This window comes from Typopeltis vanoorti, chromosome 4 (genome assembly GCF_054136105.1).
Source record: "Typopeltis vanoorti isolate ZY-2024b chromosome 4, IOZ_Tvanoo_1.0, whole genome shotgun sequence".
In the NCBI taxonomy this organism is placed as follows: Eukaryota; Metazoa; Arthropoda; class Arachnida; order Uropygi; family Thelyphonidae; genus Typopeltis; species Typopeltis vanoorti.
Genome location: NC_143552.1, coordinates 169,388,559 through 169,411,899, shown reverse-complemented (window position 1 = coordinate 169,411,899; position 23,341 = coordinate 169,388,559). Strand labels below are relative to the sequence as shown.

The following is a 23,341-nucleotide window of genomic DNA, read 5'->3' as shown; positions in this document are numbered from 1 at the left end:
GTCAGAAGTAAAACACTTGACCAAAGACTAGAGACCGCAGATATGAGAGTCCTGAGAAAGATTATAGGCGTGAACAGATGGCATCAATGGCAATATCATATTAAAAACGAGGATATTAGGAAAGAACTTGACATTGTCAGCATCCAGGAATGCATTAGCAGAGCTAATCTCAGGTGGTATGGTCACTTAAACAGAATGGGCGAGGAAAGATTAGCAAAAGAAGTGTTCTCTGCCAAGTTGGCAGGAAAACGACCCAGAGGAAGACCAAGATATAGGTGGATTAATACAGTACAAAGTGCCTTAGACGATAGAAATATAAGATCTAGTAATGTTGGGGTCTCGATGAGTAAGACTGATTTGGAGGAAAATTGTAGATAGGAAGTTGGTAATGATGTAAATTTTTCATGTAGTACTATCATATCCTGTACACCTCTTGAGGGTACATGGCAGGAATTTGATGATGATTTTGTAATACATTCTGGTTATTTTTCTTTTAAAAATAAGTTATATCAACAAAACAAAAGGAAAAGCAATTGCTAATGCTATTTCTCCTGCTACTACCAACTTCTTTATGGAGCACGTTGAACAACGTATTTTTCACAACATTTCACCTAGGCCTACTCATTGGTTCAGATTATGTAGATAACATTTTTGCTATCTGGAATGGCTCTTCTCATGAATTGCAACAGTTTCCTCTAAATTAAATGCACTTTATCCAAGGATCTAGTTCACCCTAGAACAGGGGGTTTTCAACCTTTCAGACCGTGCAGGCCGCATTAGAAATTTCAATGAAGCCTGACGACCACTGAGCTATACTGCACTATTTAGAATTGTAAGATGCTTTCCAGATTCACAAGGAATGCTGTGCATTTGATACTTGACATAAAATCCTATAAAAATAAACAAACTCAGCTTTAAGAGCCTAGGTAGGTGTTGGATTAATGATAAGTAAATACAATCAATACTTGAAAAAAAGATAATTTAATGAAGAAAACATTCATTTATTACAATGTCAATGGGCAACTTGTCGATGTTGGCATCAATGTTGAAAGTTGTTATGCACAGAGTGTTCTCAAGATGTTGGTCCGTAATCTGAGTTCTTGTCTTGGAGTTCACATGCTTCATTCTGGAGAAGAACTGCTCACATAGGTATGTGCTTCCTAACAAAGCACATATCTTCAAAGCATGCCAGCCAAGATTAGGGAATGCGTCCTCAGAAATGTAGTCTTTGTAAAATGTAAGCAAGGGCATATGGAATAATTTTTATCTCAAAGAAGAGTTGTTTTGGAGTCCAAGCAGCTCCATTTGTATACTGAGCCTGGCATTTCGGCAGCACTGATACTGAATGGCATTGAAAATAAATCACTAAATCTCTCTTCGAACTCACTTCGCCACACGGCTAATTTTTTAGCGTATTCATCAAGAGACGAACAGTTGGACTCGGTGAGAAGCTGAAAATGAGTTAAGTCTTTTTTTGCGAGTTGTGCCTCCCAGAGTTTGAGCTTGGCCACAAAAGCTTTGATGTGATCAAACAGTGTGCACACATATTGATCTTTGGATTGTAGCAGCATATTTAGGTCATTCATATGCAATGAGATGTTGGTCACAAAGGCAAAATCTGTCATCTTCTTCGGATCATTGAATTCCGCAATAGGCTTCCTCTTGGTTTGCAGGAGCTGCTGTATTTTGCTCCTCAAGTCAAAGACTCTTTTAAGAACCTTCCCTCTGCTCAACCAACGCACATCATTATAATAAACCACATTGCAGTGATCCGCTTCGCACTCTTGGATCAAAAACTCTTCGAATTGACGATGATTCAATACTCTTGCCGCAATAATGCTGATGACAGTCACAATAACTTTCATGACATTCTCAAATCCAATGGTTTTTCTGCAGAAATTCTCCTGGTGGATTAAACAGCGGTAATGGATGAAATGTTTTCCTTCTAGTTCCGGTTCTTTCCGTAAGAGCAGCAAACCCTCCATTCTTTCCCACCATAGCAGGGGCACCATCAGTTACCACACCCTCAAGGTTCGTTTAGGTCGAAACACTGGGGCGTTTTCTTGGGGGCTTCAAGAATATCAGTGCGTTTTGTTGTTCCCTTCATAGGAAGGAGTGCTAGCAGTTCTTTTGTCACAATGAATTGTTGATCAATGCTACGGACAAAGATAGCCAGTTGTGCTGTATCCTTCGCATCTGTACTCTCGTGGACGAAATGTTTTCCTTCTAGTTCCGGTTCTTTCCGTAAGAGCAGCAAACCCTCCATTCTTTCCCACCATAGCAGGGGCACCATCAGTTACCACACCCTCAAGGTTTGTTTAGGTCGAAACACTGGGGAGTTTTCTTGGGGGCTTCAAGAATATCAGTGCGTTTTGTCGTTCCCTTCATATGAAGGAGTGCTAGCAGTTCTTTTGTCACATTGAATTGTTGATCAATGCTACGGACAAAGATAGCCAGTTGTGCTGTATCCTTCGCATCTGTGCTCTCATCTAAAGCAAGTGAATATGACGTAAATTCGGATGACCATTTTTTTAAAGTTCCTTCAATGTCATTGGCAAGTTCTTCGACACGTCGTGCTACAGTTGCCCCTGACAAACTCGGTTTTTTAAACACTTCCTCATTATTGGGCACAGAATATCCCCAGCAGTGATGAGACACTCTTGCACAAACTCGCCATCCAAGAAGGTTTTTGATTTTTTTAGCAATTTTTTTCAGCTATTACATAACTTACTTTGATGCAAGCTTTGCTCTCTTCCCTCTGCATTTTAAACATACCCTGCTGGCATTTTAAATCTCTTTGTCCACCCGAAGCCGCCCTTGAAGGTGATCGAAATTGGATGCATGCTTTGTCTCATAGTGTCATTTTATATTGTTTTTTTTTGATACTGCCACTGACTCGCAACAAATTAAACACATTGGCATATCATCGATCAGCACAAAAAAGTACAAATTGGTCCACTTTTCATTAAAATCCAACAAGAATACTTTATTTGCACTTTTTACTCATAGATGCCATAGTGATGGAAGGTGAACTCAAAAAATGATCCAAAATAGCAGTGTAATGGTTATTATCCACTGAATATGTCTCACACTAATGAAAAAAATCTGGCAATATAAAACCACAATAGGCTATGGCCGACATGACGAACCTGCTGGCACTTATACACAAATATCACACTGTTTCACGACTGACTGACTGACTGTGGATGAGATCTTGTATTTATATGAGAATACAATATGAAAAAGTATCGAGAACCTTCGAGATGTATCTGGAAGGCACTAGACAGCGCACTCAAATGAACTATTGCTTCAGTCATCATTAAAAACCTGCGATGTTAATACTAGTACTTAGTACCGCTTGTAGATGGCTGAAGAAGCATGTCTATTTAAAATCCTATAAAAAATAAATATTATGTAAAATATCAAATGCACAGTGTTCCTTGTGAATCTGGAAAGCATCTTACAATTCTAAATACCACAGTATAGCTTAGTGGCCTGCGGGCTTCATTGAAATTATTTTTTATTTAATCGCCTTTCAATGTTAAGTAGTTATTTTTTCAAAATGGCCGGTGGGCCATGGCAAAGAGATCTTCAGGCTAGAGTTGAAGATCCCTGCCCTAGAAGTATAAGTAAATAAGCAGTTAACCTTTTTAGATCTTTTAATTCTTCATCAACCAGATGGTAACCAACATTTCTCAGTCTATAGGAAGAAGACTCATACAGGTCATTATATGCATGCTGAATCTCATCACCATCCCAGTCAAAAGGTGGGCACTATTAAAACACTGGTTCATCGGGCCCACTTTTTTTTGTATTTCAATTGAACTATTACAGAAAGAATTGCAATATATTATTTCCTCTTTTTTTATTCTAATGGATAAGAATTCCTTCAGCAAAAGAGCTTTGAGTAGATTTGATATATCTTCCTCTTCAAATACAGAAGAAATAACATATTCCTCTCCCTTATGTGCTCATAAGGGAGAGGACGCATAGCAAAAGTTTAAAAACTAATTTTTGTTGCCTTTCGAACAATCAGAAAAATCTCCACCTTTTTCTCTTCTCCAAAGAACAAGCTTCCACATCTCAGTTATCCAGGTGTCTACCAGATTCCTTGCTCTTGTGGGTTATCTTATTTTGGACAAACAGGAAGATCTGCTTATATTCAGCTAGAAGAACACGTCTTATATTCAATACCTTGAACCTGAACAGTCTGGACTTGCAGAGCATGCCATCAACACTAGACAGAGTTCAGTGGAACAAGACGAGTCCTTCACAAAAGTTGGTTCCTCATTGAACGGCTTTATAAAGAAACGTGAAACTTTACTTCACTTTCCTAACTTAAACAGATCTGATGGTCTACGTCTATACCCATTGTGGGAGATAGGAAAGATTAGCCGATTTAAAAAGTACTAACTTTTTAAATTGTATATATAATTTATTTATCTATTTTATTTATTTTTAAATAAATTAAGAAATTTAATGACCTTTTTTAGTTATCTTACATCAGCTACTTAGGTGGCGCCTTTTGGAATTGTCAGTTATTAATTAGCTTTTACATGTACTGAAAATGCCTGTGATACTCAGGCAAAAATTCTACTAATAAATATTGTATGCGAGTTAATTCCATTATTATAATTTTAATTAATATGTCTACTCACGGCATTTCCTTACTGAAACAATGTTATTTTCAGGCAATAATGATCAAGGAAGGAAGGAAGGAAGGAGTAGCAATAGCATTCAACACCAAACATGAAAATAAACTTCTTGATTGGAATGTAGTTTCAAGTAGTTATGTGGGCAAACTTCAAAATGGGAACATGGACAATGAAACTTATTTGTGCCTATGATCCCACAGAAGGTTCTTCTGAAGAGGTGGAGGAATTAGAACAGGCAGCTGACATAAAGAAAATGGAAAAAGTGGTCCTTGTTGGAGATCTGAACAGCAGAGTAAGAAATGAATCTCACCAGGGATATAGAAACATTGTGAGAAAATTTGCAGAAAAGAAAAAGCTAATAATAATGGTAAATATCTGTTGGATTTCTGTTCAAGATAGAGACTAGTCATTACTAACACTATGTTTCAACATAGAGATGTGCACAAGTTCACATGGAGAGAAGACAAGAAATAAGAAAAGCCTCACTGACTATGTCATTATTGATAGTAATATCATCATGCTGGTTCAGGATACAAGAGTGTACAGAGGATTTGAAATTGGAAGCAACCATTACTTAGTACTAAGCAGGATAAAAATGGAAAATTTCAATGTGATAAAAATCGCATTGAAAAGAACAGTATGTGAAAAAGTTTTAAAAAGAATTAAAGTCTACCAGCTTTCACAGGTAAATTGTAGACTCAGCTATATAAACATTATCAAAGAAAAAATTAAACAAATTGAAAACAAGAACCAAATCTTGGAGTCTTAGTGGCAATCTCTGAAAAAGAGATTGATTGATTCAGCTAAGGAGATATGTGATGAAGTTGTCTACAAGTATAAAAAAATAAGAACACCATGGTGGACGCAAGAAGTTAAAGAAGCAGTCCTGGAAAAGAAGAAAGCATACCAAAAATTCCTAGCAAATAAGTTGGCAGATGCCCTAAAAGAATACAGAGAAAAATGCAAGAGCTAAAATATGTGTAAAAGTATCTAAACAAGTCATTGGGAGACTGGTAAGAGTAGGGAAAATAAATATCAGGAAGGTAGCAAAATGTTCTGGAGGCTATTGAAGAAGCCCAGAAATGGAAAAAAGAACACTGTACAAGGAATCAAAGATGATAATGGTGATATGAAAACTGATGATAAGGATATCCTAGATGCCTGGAGTAATTACTTTGAAAGACTGTTAAACGAACCAAGCAGTGACAGAACCATAGTAAAAAATTTTAACATCCATCACAGAGTTATGATTTTTCTATCCTTACAGACAACCTCACCACATGGTTCTCTGGCTGAATCAATGTTTTCTTCACAGTTTGGCATTGAATCTCAAAGGTTTGTTTGTTTCGAACTCTCATTTTTTCTTCAATGATGTTTGTGTGTATGAGTCTACAGTTCATCTCTGAAAGCTACTCAACTTTGATTCATTTTAACTTTCTTACACTTCTTTTCAATATGAAATTCAATTTTATCCTCCTCAAAACTAAATAGTGATCACTTCCTATTTCAAATCCTCTGTATACTATTGTGTCCTGAACCAATTGGAAAACAATAACAGTCAATGAGAGTTTTATTTCTTGAATCTTCTCCCCATATGGATTTGTATGATTTTTATGTTATAACATGGTGTTAGTAATAACTAACACAATGTTATAGCATGTCCAGCAAGCTGTTGAAAGTTTATTTTTCACTAGGTTAGACTATAATAAATTTAGTTTAGTTTAATCCTTTATCCCAGTGAGAGCAAACAAAGTTTGCACCTGAAAATATCTTCAGGGCTGAATATAATGTTGTACTATCTTACTTGGGTAAGTAGTACAACACCAAGGCAACTCGTGGCAAAGGTGGAGCAAGCTACCAACACTCCTATCCCAGTATCTCCCATAATGCAAAACACATCTCCTTGTGGATATGTATACTGTTATGCATTAAGGGATTGGCCACAGACTAGTTTCGACCTTTATTGAGGTCTCTTCAGTGGGAGCCAGGCCCAGAGTTGGAAATACCAGGCAGAAGCAGTAGCAAGGTCATCTTTACCTATAGGAGTTGCCAAAAGGTTTGCCACCTTTTTTTATTAAATTTATTAATAAATATTTTTTATTAAATCCAGAGTAATTTAATAAAAAAAGGTGGCAAACCTTTTGGCAACTCCTATAGGTAAAGATGACCTTGCTACTGCTTCTGCCTGGTATCTCCAACTCTGGGCCTGGCTCCCACTGAAGAGACCTCAATAAAGGTCGAAACTAGTCTGGGTAGTAGCCAATCCTTTAATGCATAACAGTATACATATCCACAAGGAGATGTGTTTTGCATTATGGGAGATACTGGGATAGGAGTGTTGGTAGCTTGCTCCACCTTTGCTACGAGTTGCCTTGGTGTTGTACTACTTACCCAGGTAAGATAGTACAACACTATATTCAGTCCTGAAGATATTTTCAGGCACAAACTTTGTTTGCTCTCACTGGGATAAAGGATTAAACTAAATTTATTATGTCCAGCAAGCACTTACCATTATTATTTGCTTTGTTTTTTTTTCTCCAAATTTTCTCAAAACATTTCTATGTCTGGTAATCATTTCCTGTTATTTTTATATTATATACATCTGAGCAATATATATATATTTAAAAGTTATATAGCAGTTTCCCTTCTTGCAGCTTTAATTTTATCAGCATTTTTCATGACCATTGTTACAGTGGAAGAGATAAAACACAAATCCCTACAAATAATAGAACATGATCACCCACAATTCATTAAATATTTTTAATGAATTAAAGGTGAAAGAGATAAGCTTAGAGTTAAGTGAATAAATAGAGGAGTGAGATGGATGAACAGTGAAATGAAACAATCAGTAGTAGTAAAAGTTATGTAGGAGGTACAAGACAGTTGCACCTTCTCCATAACTTGTAGTAAACATGTGCATGACAAATATAAACAGCAGGCTAGAAAAATGAAAAGGATGGTTAAAAAAGAAAAAGTAGATTATGAGAGGAAATTGGCCAGTCATTAAAGCTAATCCAAGGAAATCTTTCTGCTACGTGGCAAGCAAGAGGAAAAATAATTATGGCAGGTTGACACTAGTGGTCAGTAATGGTAGCGAAATAACCACAGCAAATGATATAATGGAATTATTTAATGAATAGTTCATCAGTATATATCATACTGGTGTGAATGATGTTATGCAACTTGTAGAAGGAAGGTAAGTATTAGGAGAATTAAAGGTGAAAGAATCAGATGTATCAAGTGTTGCTTGAGTTAGATGACATATCACCATTTATTTTTAAAGAATGTGCAAAAGAGTTAGCCATGTCCTTGACCTGGTTATTTAATGAATCTTGAAGTGGGGTAGGTTCCTAAGAAGTGGAAAGAAGGCAAAATAATACCTCTCAACAAACATAGTTATAAGACAGAAGTTTCCAGTTTTAGACCAGTCTATATATCTGCAGTTGTGGTCAGTGTTGGAGAAATTGATTAGGAATAAAATAAAAGGACTGGGACGATAGACAAAAGATTCTCTATGATGGTCAGCATGAGTTTGTGAAGGGCAAGCTTGTGTTAGCAATCTGCTTACATTTTATGATAAGGTGATGAATGCATTGGGTAAGGGAGAATCATATACAGTGACTTTCTTGAACATTGCAAAGGCATTTGATAGATTACCACATAAGATTGGTTAGATGGGTTGAAGATAACAGCAAGTTGTGTGGATTGACTGGGGATTGTCAAATGTTTGCTAATGATAAGTTAGGTGGAATTATCAGAAGTATTGCTGATGTCAATTCTTTACAGGAAGATCTGAATACTTTTAAAAGCCTGGACAGATGAGTAGGGTTGTAGTATTAATATTAATGAATGCAAGGTATTATACTTTAGAGGCAAAGTATTGCAAAGAATGCACATCATATTGTTGCTTTGATTAAAAAGTACATAGACATTTTAGGGATAAGGCAGTGGTGATGCCTCTATATAAGAGATTGGTCTGACCACACATGGACTACTGACTGGGTGACTCAAAACTAGGTGACTCAAATTTGGTCACCTAGTTTTCTTTGTGATTTGGACCCTCTGCAATGTTTCCACAAATGACCAACATGATATTGGGACCCTGGAGTGTTCGTTATGCAGATTTTGATAGATAGGGAGGAAAAGAGGAGATATGATAGACACCTTCAAGTTAGTTAAGGGATTCCACCAGATTAATAGAGACAAAAATTATAAAAAAGAGTGTATGTTAAGATGGGAAGAACAAGAGGATATCCCAGGAAGTTGCATAAAGATGTGGAGAAGAACTATGAGGAGTAGATATTCTTACATGAGGAGTTCTTGGCAAGTGGAATGCATTGCCAGAGTTGATTGTGAATGCAGGGTGTGTAAATAATTTCCAGTTTTATTTTATTTTAAACAACAAATTTATAAAAAGGTGCAATGCTATAGTAGAGAATTAACCTTGATAATTTAGCATAGATATTACAAACCTGCTTTAGTGCTGAAGTTCAAAAACTATTTTAAAATAAACTCACCATAAGTAAAGAGCCACTACTGAATGCAAATTAACAATCTAAGACTATGTCCACTAGGTGGCATTACAGTAACTTTTTTTTTTTTTTTTTTTTTTTTTTTGTTGACAGCAATGAGGAATACAATTTTTGAGGGAAACTAAGGAAATTACTAGATAATTCTCAAACTGGAAGATGTTCACATAAGCATAAATCAACAACCTAATTTAAGGCCAACTATTAACCAGCATGCAATACTTTGTGCACCTGCACCCAAAGATGCAAGTATTTAAGCTACAGACAATTATAAGATTCTATGACATACCTTTGCAGCAGCAATATCAATAGCAGACTGATTGTAAAATGATTGCACAGTTCTAGATCTTTCTCTTGGCTGATATTGTCCACATCTATTTCCAGTATGAAAAGAGGCTAAAGTAATTAGTTGGGGTTTCTTTGAAGCAGCTTGTAATGGATTCCATGCTAAAAGAATGGCACATTTACGAGTCATGTCTGTTGAAATAACATATTCTAATGACAAGGCCATGGCGTTGAACTAACATGCAAGAAATAAGAAAAGTACAAGTTAGTTTGTGTGTGTGTGTGTGTGTGTGTGTGTGTGTGTGTGTGTGTGTGTGTGTGTGTATATATATATATGTTAAAGATACCAAGCTATTTAAACCTGGTTTTACTCCATTTCCCAAGTAAGCAAACAGACAAACAAGTCAAGTTTGCACCTGCAAGTATTGCAAGTCTAGCTGACCTTGCACGTAGTGCAAGACCAAGGTAACACATGGTAAACGTAGAATAAGCTCTGGTCACTAATCTTAATATTTACCCTTAATCCAAAGCACATCTCCTGGAGGAGATGTATGATGCTTTGTATTAAAGGAAAGGGGCCACTACCCAGACTGGTTTTGACCTTTACTGAGGTCTCATCAGTGGGAGCCAGGCTAGAAATACCAAGATTTTAGTAATACAGAGCTTATAAGTATTTTACCAGAACAAGTTACCATAAGGTGTTTTTAACCTTATTAAATAAAAATCTCAGGAGGAGATATAAATGTAGAAAATATTTTACCTTGAGTATAAAAAATGTTAAAGATACCAAGCTATTTTAAACCTGGTTTTACTCCATTTCCCAAGTATGGTAAAATACTTATAAGCTCTGTAATACTAAAATCTTGGTATTTCTAGCCTGGCTCCCACTGATGAGACCTCAATAAAGGTCGAAACCGGTCTGGGTAGTGGCCCCTTGCCTTTAATACAAAGCATCATACATCTCCTCCAGGAGATGTGCTTTGCATTAAGGGTAAATATTAAGATTAGTGATCAGAGCTTATTCTACTTGAGTTGCCTTGGTCTTGCACTACGTGCAGGATCAGCTAGACTTGCAACACTTGCAGGTGCAAGCTTGACTTGTTTGTCTGTTTGCTTACTTGGGAAATGGAGTAAAACCAGGTTTAAAATAGCTTGGTATCTTTAACATTTATTATACCCTAGGTAAAATATTTTCTACATTTATATCTCCTCCTGAAATTTTTATTTAATAAGGTTAAAAACACCTTATGGTAACTTGTTCTGGTAAAATACTTAAGCTCTGTATTACTAAAATCTTGGTATTTCTAGCCTGGCTCCCACTGATGAGACCTCAATAAAGGTTGAAACTGGTCTGGGTAGTGACCTTCTCTCATAATGTGAAACAGCAATGCATCTCCTAGGAGCTGCGTTTTACATTATGAGAAACCGGTCTGGCAATGCTGTAGCTAATGAAGTTTAACTGAGGCTCGGCTATTGCTAATATGAGTTCGTTCTCTTAAGGAAGCAATTTGAGTCTCTGGGGAAAGTGTTTTCCGGTACAGCCCGGCGAGGGGCTTTATCGGTGAATGCTTTTCTCCGGAATATGAGTGGTTCTGCTCGGTGGTGGTGGTGGGTGGAAGGTCATCACTGAGTGGAGCCAACACTAAGATGGACAGTCTTTTGCCTACTATTGAGTGGCCTAGGGATCGTCCAAATTTTTTAGAGACTACTTTACTTATAAGGTCGAAACCGGTCTGGGTAGTGGCCCCTTGCCTTTAATACAAAGCATCATACATCTCCTCCAGGAGATGTGCTTTGCATTAAGGGTAAATATTAAGATTAGTAATCAGAGCTTATTCTACTTTTACCATGAGTTGCCTTGGTCTTGCACTATGTGCAGGGTCAGCTAGACTTGCAACACTTGCAGGCACAAACTTGACTTGTTTGTCTGTTTGCTTACTTGGGAAAGGGAGTAAAACCAGGTTTAAAATAGCTTGGTATCTTTAACATTTATTATACCCAAGGTAAAATATTTTCGACATACATACATATATATATATATATAGATACACATATATATATATTAGGGTTACCAAGTAATTTTATAAATAAACTTGGTTATTTTACTCCTAATCCTTAATATATATATATATATATATATATATATATATATATCCTAATATATACAATGGTGCCTTGGTTAACGACGGTAATCCGTTCCAGGATTACTGTCATTAACCAAAACCATTGTTATCCAAGGCGCGATTCCCCCATAAGAATTAATTGAAAATCGATTAATTTGTTCCGGCTCCTCCCCACAACCATAGTACATATTAAAAATGCAGATAAAACTCATTTAAAATGTTATAAAAATATGGTAAATAACATTTATTTATTATACAGTATATGTATTTGCTACAAAAAATTAACATTAATAAAATGAATTGTTCATGAAAACAGTTTTTAATTATCAATCTTCACCAAAAGGACAATTGGGCTCACTTCGGAGTTTTTTGACAAATGGACCTGTAAAAAACATGTCTAGGGTTGTTTGCTTCTGCCTCTTTTTTAAAATGTTTCTGAAAAACTGCATGGACTTTTCATTAAATAGATCTGCAGTTCTGATAACCTCAGATTTGTTTGGATTCCATTTCAGAGCAACATTTTGAACTTCCTCCCACTTTGCCGAAACATTTTTGATTTCATCTGTTGTAATTTGTTCTTTCTCTCCATCCTCATCTTCAGATGAAATTTCCATTTCCTTTTCTTCACATTGCTGTTTGAAAAGTTCATTTAGCTCGTCAGTAGTCAGTTCTCGGTCATGCATCTCCAATAATTCTTCAACACCTTCTTCCTCTACTGCCAAGTTAAGATCATGAGCAGTTGCCACAATATCCTTTTACCAATTTGTGTGCTTCATCTGAAGTTTCTTCATTACCAAAGGAAGGACACAGTTTCCTCCATGCTGCTTTGAGACATTTCATTGTTACTTCTTGCCAAGCGTTTACAATTAGCCTAATTGCTATGACAATGTTGAATTCTTCCTTCCAAAATTTTCTTAGGGTTATGTTGGTAGCTTCACACATTTCAAAGCACCTGGTAAAAAGTGCCCTTGTGTAAAGTTTTTAAAAATTTGCAATTATCAGCTGATCCATAGGTTGAATCAGAGATGTAGTCTTGGGAGGAAGAAAAATCACCTTGATAAAATCTAATTCCTCTGGTAGCTCTTCTTGTATGCCCGTTGGATGGCCAGGTGTGTTATCCAAGGTTAAAATGGCTTTTCGAGGCAGATTGTTTTGCTCAAGATAGGCTTTGACAGTTGGTCCAAACACTTCGCAAATCCAGTCTCTAAATTCTATTCTTGTGACCCAGGCTTTGCTGTTAGACTTCCACAAAACACCGAGATTGAATTTAGAGACATTGAACTTTTTGAATGCTCGGGGATTCTCTGAGTGGTAGATTAACATTGGTTTTACCTTGCAGTCTCCACTTGCATTTGCTGCTAAAAGCAATGTTAACCTATTCATTGGTTTATGCCCAGGAAGTGTTTTTTCTTCTTTTGTGATAAATGTCCTGTTGGGCATTTTCTTCCAAAATAACCCAGTCTCATCACAATTGAAGACTTGTTGAGGTAGGTATTCTCCTTCTTCTATAATACTTGTAAAGCTATTAACTTTATCTGCTGCTGCTTTGTCAGCACTAGCTGCCTCTCCGTGTCTGACCACACTATGAATTCCTGTTCTTTTTTTAAATTTGTCAAACCAACCTCTGCTACCTTTGAAATCATCATCATCTACCTCAGAACTTGATCCCGAAGTCTTCTTTTTCAAATCTTGATAAATCTGTTTAGCTTTCTGACAGATTTCATTTTGAGATGTAGTATCGCCCGCCATTTCTCTTTCTTTGATCCAAATTAGTAATAGATTTTCCATTTGCTCAAAAAGAAGCCCTCTGACATTCAACCTTGAAGTTCCCTTAGCAACCTTAGCTACCATAAGTTCTTCTTTCTTAGCCAAAATGGTTGATATTGTAGAATGATTGGTTTCATAAATTCGAGCTAGCTGCATAACTTTCACACCTTCATGTTCAATAGAGAAAATTTTTCTGTTTTTTTTTTCCCTCACTAGCTTTCTTTTTCGGACCCATTTTGTCACACGGTAAAAAAACTCGCTCTATAAAAAAAAAAAGATACGCAAAATACGGTATTATTACAAATTGTATAACACTAAGACAAGGGATACAAAGAACATATCGTCACCTGAAAATAAAAGTAAAATTTAAAAAAAAAAAACTTTTTAAAATAAAAGTTAACAGTTAAATTCAAAACCTGCAATTTTTGACTTAGTGCATTTTGCTCGTAAGGTGACGATATTAGATACTGCACTTACCGTAACATACACTGATTAGCAGCTTATAGATACGATTATTATACAGATGAGATTTGATTTTGCCTTTTGATGGCGAACGAACAAGTGACACACACCCGCCGATTTATTGTCTATATGAACCAACACATAAAAAATAAATGCTTAAATACTCATTTTCATCATAAAATGTATTTATAACCACAAATTTTAAAATAAAGCACGGTACGTTACAAGAAAAGAAACAATAAACGGAAAACGTAAACAGCTGGCTATGATGGGTCAAACATATCTGAGATTCACAGCTATGCCACGTGGCTGTTCTCTATTCAACAATGTCTTCCCACGCATGGCTGAGTGCGATCGGAAAATTCCGGTTTTTTAGATCGGATAGAAGTTCATATAATCGAGAGTCGTTAACCAAGACATTTTTTTCTTACAGCCACTCGTCGTTAACCAAGGCACCACTGTATATATATAAAATATGCACTATAACAATTATAAAGGCTGATAAAAAAATTTTCTACAAAGATTTTTGGGGATGAAGTTACAGCTTATGCAAGTTACGTTATCTCCTTGAAAGAATGATCCTCCTAACCACATGCAGTGTTGGTGATCCTTTTACTGTTCAGTGAATTTCTGGTAAGCTGATTTGGAGTATATCTGCAACTACTACTACTGTTCATATTAAGTGGTATATGTGCAATATAGTGTAATGTCTTTCACATACTTCTCATCCTGGGGATGGGAAGAAATTGCAAGATGATCAAATCTGGTAACATGTAAGGAACAAGATGAGCGTATCTGAGAATATCTGGTCACTATTAGTTTCCCTAAAAAAAAAAATTTTAAAAAATTGTGATGGATGTTTCTGATAATTGTAGCGTCGTATATCTCCGATATTGATATATCGAGGCAATATATTTAACTTTATCCTTTCCTACTTCAGCTGCTATATCAAATTCTATCGCATATATCTCTTTGTTAAGTCGGTTGCACCATTGTTATGTGATCTTCATTAATATTAATCTTAACATTGTCTCGCTTCTCTTATACCTTTTCTTACTTAATTTAACCTTTTAAGGGCCACCAGAAATTACCTGTTCCCTGAATTCCATGAGTTATCCTGGTCACTCAGGCAAAATTTATTTTTTATCTGCGCCAGCCTGGGCCTTAAGGATAGAGATAAACTCAGCCTTTAGGGTAATCATAGAATATCAGGTGCCACTAATAATGTTAAATGAATTCTTAGAAGCCTTGGGTTCTCTGGCTTATTTGCAGTCGTGTCCTACTATTTTCAATTGGGGTATCCCCGCACACGCACACACACGATCACAGGTTCGATGTTTTATGAAGGGTCAGGGTCAGTCATCATGATCAGAAACACATGTAAGTAAGGAATCAAAATATTTATTAAACTCATTATATAATGCCATACAAGTTAAAGTAGTTATCAAATCTAATTTAAACTTCTACCATTCTTTCACTCTCTCACTCTTAAAACCATTATGCATTGACTTCAAAATGTTAGCAAATTCAATAACTCAACATATAATACATTCCTAATTACAGCTCAATTGGACATTTAGGCATTTTAGCACATAAATAATCTCTCTCGGATTAATTACAACAGAATCTCTATCTAATTGAAAGTTCTTAAAGTTAAGTCAGCCCTCAAAAATGAGAGCTGAACTGCGATGAACTCTTGGAACACACGAAAAGAAATGAAGGAACAAGAAAAAACAGGGTGATTTACTTCCGTGTCGCGGGTTTTATACGCTCCTCTAGAGCGCCACCTTTCCGAGTTTGAATTTCTCTTATCGTCTCACCCATTGGTCTCAGTCTGGGTGACTTCACCGATCAACATACGGGACTTCTTGTTTCCGGGAACGTATGCATCATGATGTCTTCTCAGATGTGATGCCCGCAGGTGCTTACACTGCTCTTATAGTATTAGGGCGATCTTTGCCCTATGTTGCTGAATAATACGCATTCTTTCATTTATAATATTTCACTAATGATTTCTCTCATATCTGCCCCTTTTTGCTGACTTACATTCATGCTAGACATATAGATACATTAATTAAAATTCACATAATTCACAGTTTATCATACAAGATGTTGTTACAAAAAAAAACATAGTTACACTGCGCTAAAAGATAAGTATGCATATATTTTTTTTTTGTTGATTGTCAGATTCTGGAATGGTGACGTCATGTAAAATTGAAGTCACCTATTTCAGATCTAACATAATGCATTGTGGTGATTGGAATGCATTGCCTGAGTGTGACAAGAGAGGAACAGTGAATGCATTTAAGTCGAGGTACGACGAATTGTGCATGTGAGAGTGGGACCTCCTATGATAAGTCTCAACTCCATGGAAGTCCATTGATAATAACTAGGCAAGATTCTCTTCATTAAAAAATCCACAGCTCAGAACATAGGAGTATAAGGAATACAATAATGGAAAAAAATCATTTTGAAATTTTCATTATTGGACTTCTATGGAGTTAAAACATTCACTGCAGAAAAAATTACATCACATTACTTATAAAATGCATTAAACATTTTTCTTGATCCTTAGCTTGCCAAACATATATCAAAATGCAAAATATATCATGATACTTACCTAACTATTTTTGAATAGTTAGGTAAACATCGCTGTGATATACCTACATAGATTAGCAATCAAAGTTTAGCATTCTGAGGAAGCTAAGTTATTTCAAGGCTTCAAATCCCTCAGTGGTTGTCAAACTTCAGCAAAGACTAGAAGGCCTATAAATTTGCTGTTATAGACCAGAAGGCAACTAAATCCTGTCTTTGCACATCGTATTAGTAATATATTTCTCAGAAATAAGTATCATCTAGGCAGGCTAGAGCATACTCGATGAATGTAAACACATGCACATGACAATTTCACACACACAGGAGGTTACAAAACTTACAGCATATTTACCCTTACATAACTGATATGCTGTTGTAAAACTTACAGCATATATCAGTCATGTAAGGGCAAATGGCCAAGAGGGAAGAAACCTGTATTTTGAACTGGAATACTGTTTCCCACAGGAAAAACTGTGGGAAACAGTATTCCAAAGCATATATAAATTGAATGAGGGAGAGTTTAGTTTGGTATGTCTGATTCTGAACAGTGAATGGATGCTGACTATGTGTTTTTTGGGTTTGAAAGAAAGTGAAAGAAATGTGTCAGCTAGTTCAGGAACTGCCCCCCATGAAAATAACTGTGGAAGAGGAATAGAGAGAAAACACTATATCTATTAGATAGTGAATGGAGTGAGTTTGAGAAAGGTCACCAATTTACCAATCTGTCATACCATCCATACATAGGAACAATATTTAAGGTCAGGTGGATTTGTGATTTATACAGTAAGGAGTTAGTTGTTCAGGTGAGAAATAATGTCTTGAATGGCTAGTTGCTTTATATGCAGAGCAGATATGGACATGATGCGCTTATGTAGAGAGGCTATAGATATAGTCAATTCAATGATATATGGATCTTGCATGAAGATCTATATATTATAAAAGGTGAGAAAAGGAGAAATACAGTCTTATAAGAAATATTGTTTTGATAGCAAGTGAAGTTGACAAGATTATACTCAACTCACTGAAATAGAACAGGGGATCAATTTAAGGCACTGACTATGGAAGATCTTGCTGCTTGAAATATGGGCACTGCAAAAGGTTGTCAAATGATAGTGCACTATCAATAGCAAAGTAAATAGGATGCAGTTATGACTAGGAGAAACAGCTCATGTGAAAGTACAGGCTCCTCAGTATTCTGGAATAGGTGATGAAATCTGAAGAAAGGAAAACATCCATCGTGATATGTTGAATGTTATGGAGAATGAAATTATTGCACTGATCAAGTTCAATTCAACCAACAATTGTTGGAATAAGTGAGACATGCTTGGATGAGAATGGCATCTTGACATCATGATTTTTATGCTGTTGGCTTTTATAAAATCAGATTTAGATCTGCTGATGACTGTTTGGCATTTACTACATGCTTCATGAAGAACATCATATCCTAGATATGATGTTTTTCATGAAGACAGAAAGGGAGGAGATATGCCCATCCAAAATGGAGATGCAAGAAGCAAATAAAGTTAGTTTTAAGACAGTATGGTGAGGTAAACAAGATGAAATGTGTAGCTGGGTGTTACTATAAACCTGGTAATATGGAGGGCAGTGAGAAGGAAATGCATAGGTAAATTAACTTGACATGTAAGAAAAGGGTGATCATTCTGAAATGAAGAGATAACATTTGAGGATAGAGAATGAATTTGTTTTTGAGAAAACTTTAGGCATTACATTACAGAGGGTACACTAGGATCATAGTGATAAGATGTTCTTCATGTCTTCATGAAGATCATATCACTTATCTCAGATTTGCTTCTTATTTTAAATGGAGTTTCAAATATTTCTCCAGTTCGCGAAAGTATCCATGAAACATTCACTTGGTCCATATAAGGACTTCTGTGAGAAAGAGATATATGTTGAACTATAAGGCTGGTGAATTATGATATATTCAGGAGATCGCTTGCAGCTTTATCATGGAATGCAGAATTGGTGAATGAAAAGGAGATTAATGCCACTTGGGTCCTGTTCACAGACTATCTGGCAGAGGCAATGCCTGAATGCATTCCAAAAGTCAAAATCCTCATCCACTTTCCAAATGGTTCGACAATATGTGTTACAAAGAGGTTTAAGAAAAAAAAGTTCAGTTTACTGCAAGTGGCTCACATCAAGAACCCCAACTTGTTACTTAGCCTATGCCAAAGTATGTAACAAATGCAAAACACAGCACCAGCAGATCTAATTCAGATTTTATAAAAGCCAACAGCATAAAAATTATCTTCAGTCCAAATGAAGCCATGCCTTCTGGTCTCTTGCTATGGCCATCAGAAACCATTTCTGCTCACCTGCACTTCCACCACTCTCTCTCTTATCTGATGACACCAGTGTTGCAGCACCCAAAAATTAAGCTGACCTCAGAGCTTTATTCTGTTTCCTAACTGCTATATAATGACAATGACAACTCCCCTCCTGCAATACCAGAATCCAAGGACCAAGTACCTCCTTTTATGGAAAAAAGATCAGGAGAATTGTTAAATACCTTTGACACTAAGAAGGCTTCTGGTCCTAATGGCATTATTCCAACTGAACTCACTGTGCTTCAGTGCTAACACTTGTATCATCTCTACAATCTTTTATGTTTAGCTTGTACTTATCCCATTGCATGAAGGCAATCATATATCCAGCCTATTCCAAAAAAAAAAAAAAAAAAGGGGGGGAGATAAAAGTCAACCATAAAACCAACCAGGAACCATCACTTTAGTCCTCTACAAATAATAGAGAAAGTCATCAACAGTCAACTTCTCCACTACTTAGAGGCCTGCAAATTAATCTGCAACCACCAGTTTGAACCTGCCATTCAAGATCCACAGCCGGCTCATTCAACATTATCCTCAACTGGACATATATCATGGAAAGGTTCAAAGAAACATGAGTTCACTCTTGCAGAGCTTTTGTTCTTTTTTCCAGACCACATGTAGCATTGAGGCCTGCTAAACAAATTAATATTATTACTACATGACACCTCCAAGAAGTTCAAGGGGCTTATTGAGATCCTTTATTCACAATTTTGTATTGCATAATGGGATAATTATGTGCATGAACATGAGAAATGGAGTGCACTCTTTTACCTATATATTTAATGACAGCATGTGGGCAAAAAGCAGTCCTAAGTATCCCGACACTATGAAGAGATGAAACCATTTACATGCAATGAACAAACAGAAATAATTGGTAAATCCAATCACAAAGGGCAGAAGGGAGACCACCAAGTGGCAACTAGGTAACAACTCATATGATAGACCAGATCAATTGGAAACTAATAACTGTGGAATGTGGCCACCCTGTATATACAAATGTGTTCATAAGTTGGATGGCTATTCATTCTCCCACACTCACATGCACTTTTTATATCCACTTTACATGCATAATCTATTGATTTTATGTGCATTTTTTTTTTTTTGTGTGTGTGTTATAATTTTTGTACCATTTTATTTTAGTAATTTTTTTCTTTAAATATTCTCTTTACATACTGTTTTGCATTCTATTTATAGCTCTGTTAATGACTACAATTACTGTTTCCTACAGGTTCCTATTAGTGTCATGTGACTAGCCAAAAAGGCAATTAAAAAACACTAACTTGTAACACATTCCATTCTCACTTCATGTAACTGTCCATACTTTCTGTATGCTCACTCTGATGTGATGAGATACTGACATGAAATGAAATGTGTTTCTATCAAATGATTTGTAAATAAGCAATTTACATGTATATCATCATGTCTAAAAATGATGTGAGCATTTATAAAAATTTTAGTAAAGATAGTAAACTAAATATGGTAATAATACACAACATTACCACATATGGTATGACAGGGAGTCAATCAAATAAATTTATATGGAATAAGAGAATTTATTCAAACACTAAATTAGTTATATACAAAATGGTGTTCAAACCACTTTTCACTTATGGATTTGAAAGCTGGGTTACGAAATAAAATAGTTAATCAAAGACTGGAGACTGAAGATATGAGAGCTGTGAAAAAAATTATGGGAATGAACAGATGGCATTAGTGACAGACTCATTAAAAATGAAGATATTAGGACGAACTTGACATTGCTAGCATTCAGGAATGTGAGAGCAGAGAGCTAATCGCAGGTAGTATGATCACATTTCAGTATGTTAGCTTGATTTATAATTAACATTGTTAAGAGGCCTGTTCTGAGTTTCCAAGGTTTGGTTCTTGTTTTCAGACTTCTTTTTTTTCCCATTTGCATATTGAAGTCTAAGTTAACCTCAAGCTTCACCAAAATGGGAGAGGAAAGGTTAGCAAAAGGTGTTTGTTGCCAGGATGATAGAAAAAGTACAAGAGGAAGATCAAGATATGGATGGATTGATATGGTAACAAGTGTCTTAAAATAATGAAATACAAGATCTGAAAATACTGAAGTCCTGACAGGATAAGATTAATTTGCAGAAACGTTGATAGGTATCTTACAAGCATATTACTTTCTACATTGTTGACAGGAAATTAATAATGATGTAAACTTTGCATGCAATATGAGTGAAGCTCTACTCTCTCATACAGAATTTAGCCTTCTAACCAGGCCTGAATTATGCTGTACTGTAAAATTCTTCTACATCCATATTTGAGCATTTCTGTTTAAATATCATCTACTCTAGCAGCCTTTCCATATTTCAGTTTAACAGCTTTTTCTGCAATTAGGAGTGCATATCAATACAGTCACTTTCTACCACTATACTGTCAATTCTTGTTTCATTTAGAAATCTTTTACATCTTTAGTTCATCTATCTTCTCCACACAATCTTTATCTTCAGTTCTTCATTTTCTTTATTATCTGATTCCTTTTACAATACACTTTCCTCCATTTCTAAGATTTTTCAAATAGCTTCCAGAACATTATCACCTTCCCTTCCTTATGTTTTCCTCTATATTCTTATCAAAATCTTCCTTTGACGTCTGTTTAGCTACTTTTGCACACTATTGATTAATTTTAATGGTATAGATGAGAACACAGATTAATAAGAAAATAATTATTTATTAACTTATTGCTGATATTTTGCTGGTATTCTATCCAGTACCTTCAGAGAACAAAAAATAGTTTGTCACAGTACGAGAGACAACTACAATCTAGTATAACAATGGGATTAGCTTGAACAATTGTAACGTACAACACAAAGACTGAAGTCCTAATTAGGCCCCATCTATGTTGAAGATGCTGGATAGAATACCAACGAAATATCAGCAATAAGTTAATAGTTATTTTCTTATCAGTCTGTGTTCTCATCTACATCGTTAAAATTAATCAACATGTACAACGAATACATAAGCCTTCCCACACTTTTGCACACTGCTTTCCTTTTACATTTTGTCTCTTTGTTCTCTCAGAGAACATGTTGACTTACTTGCTAGGAACTATCTATATGCCATTTTCCCACACAATTCCCTCTAACTCCAAGTCCAAACATCGAGTTAAGAATTTTCTATCCTTGCAAACAACTTTGCCACATGCCTCCCTGGGCTGAATCAACATTTTCTTCAGAATATGCTAGTGAGTTTTGTCACCCTTAGACCTGGGAAATAGAGGCAGGCACCTGCCCCAGACTACCACACTTTAAGGGGGCCCAATGTATCACAAACATACAAAAAATTTATTAAATAATAGGTAAAAAATGAAATATTTGAAATGACTTAAGGAAAAATACGATTTTATGGAATAAATATATAATTTATGAATGATGTATGTCTTTATTTATTACTCATCCAAACATTGCCAGCCCATCAAGGGAACACCCAAACATGCACAACAATAATTAAATCCAGTCATCTTTGATATTTTGCTGACTTTTAGTCAAAATCACAGCTTTACACATATTGTTCAATTGTTTTATTATTATGAAGATATAATAGAACTAATTTCAGTATTATTATTATTATTATTCAGGCCTCCATGGAGTCGAAAGACTCATCGTGGGAGATCCTTCCTAAGAACATAAAATCTGTCAAGACTCATCGAGGGGAGATCCCCCCCCTAAGAAACACAAAGTCTATCATACCACTCCTTAAACTCATTAACCGTTCTCGCTCTCATCACTCCATCAGGCAATGCATTCCACGGTTCAACCACCCTCCACGCAAAGAAACCACTCCTTACCCTCTTGCTCACAGTTTCCTTTCGTAACTTCCAGGGATGGCCTCTTGTCATCACTCCTTCCCGCTGTTCAACCAAGCGAAAGAACTCCCCAGTGTCAACCCTGTAACCACCTCTCAACAGTTTAAAAGTCTCAATCATATCACCTCTCCTTCTATCCACCAAACTCTGCAGTCCACATTCCCTCAGCTGATCCTCGTAACTATCCTTGTACAGTCCTGAAACCATCTTTGTCATCCGTCTTTGTATCCTTTCCACAGTTAATTTATCCCCTTCAAATCCTGGGGACCAAATCTGAGAACAATAATCCAAGTGTGGTCTGATCAGAGACTTATACAATAGAATGATAACCCTCTTATCTCTGCAGGTCAGTGTCCTTCTCATAATTGCAGCAATCCTCTGTTACCTTCACCACCTTTGCAATATGTCCCCTAAACTTCAGGTTTCTATCAACCATCAACCCCAGATCTCTTGTCTCCTCTACTTCCGCCAGCATAACTCCTCCCATAGAGTATGCTGCATCCCATCGATGTTTCCCAAACCTCAAGACCTCACATTTTGCTGCATTAAACTGACACCCCCATTCATTTGCCCATCTATCTAGCTTATTCAAATCCTCTTGTAGGGCTACCACATCTGCACTATTACTAATAATCCTTCCTAGCTTCGCATCATCCGCAAACAACTGAATATCCCCTTGCAATCCACTGGCAATGGCATTGATATAAAGGTTAAATAATATAGGTCCTAGTACAGAGCC

The 23,341-nt window shown here is 36.1% G+C and overlaps 1 protein-coding gene across 5 annotated transcripts in view; it reads right to left on the bottom strand.

The window, feature by feature from the left end:
• Positions 1–23,341, bottom strand: part of LOC150107839 (branched-chain alpha-ketoacid dehydrogenase kinase-like) — a 309,936-nt gene that overhangs the window by 253,283 nt on the left and 33,312 nt on the right. For 4 of the 5 annotated variants that reach the window (XM_090392088.1, XM_090392087.1, XM_090392090.1 and 1 more), the window contains one exon: positions 9,474–9,704. In XM_090392088.1, the coding sequence (XP_090248214.1) occupies positions 9,474–9,695 (222 nt within the window). In that variant the 5' untranslated portion in view covers positions 9,696–9,704. Of the gene's footprint in view, positions 1–9,473; positions 9,705–13,836; positions 13,950–23,341 lie in introns of those variants that run through there. The other variant, XM_090392089.1, reaches the window with a different exon arrangement.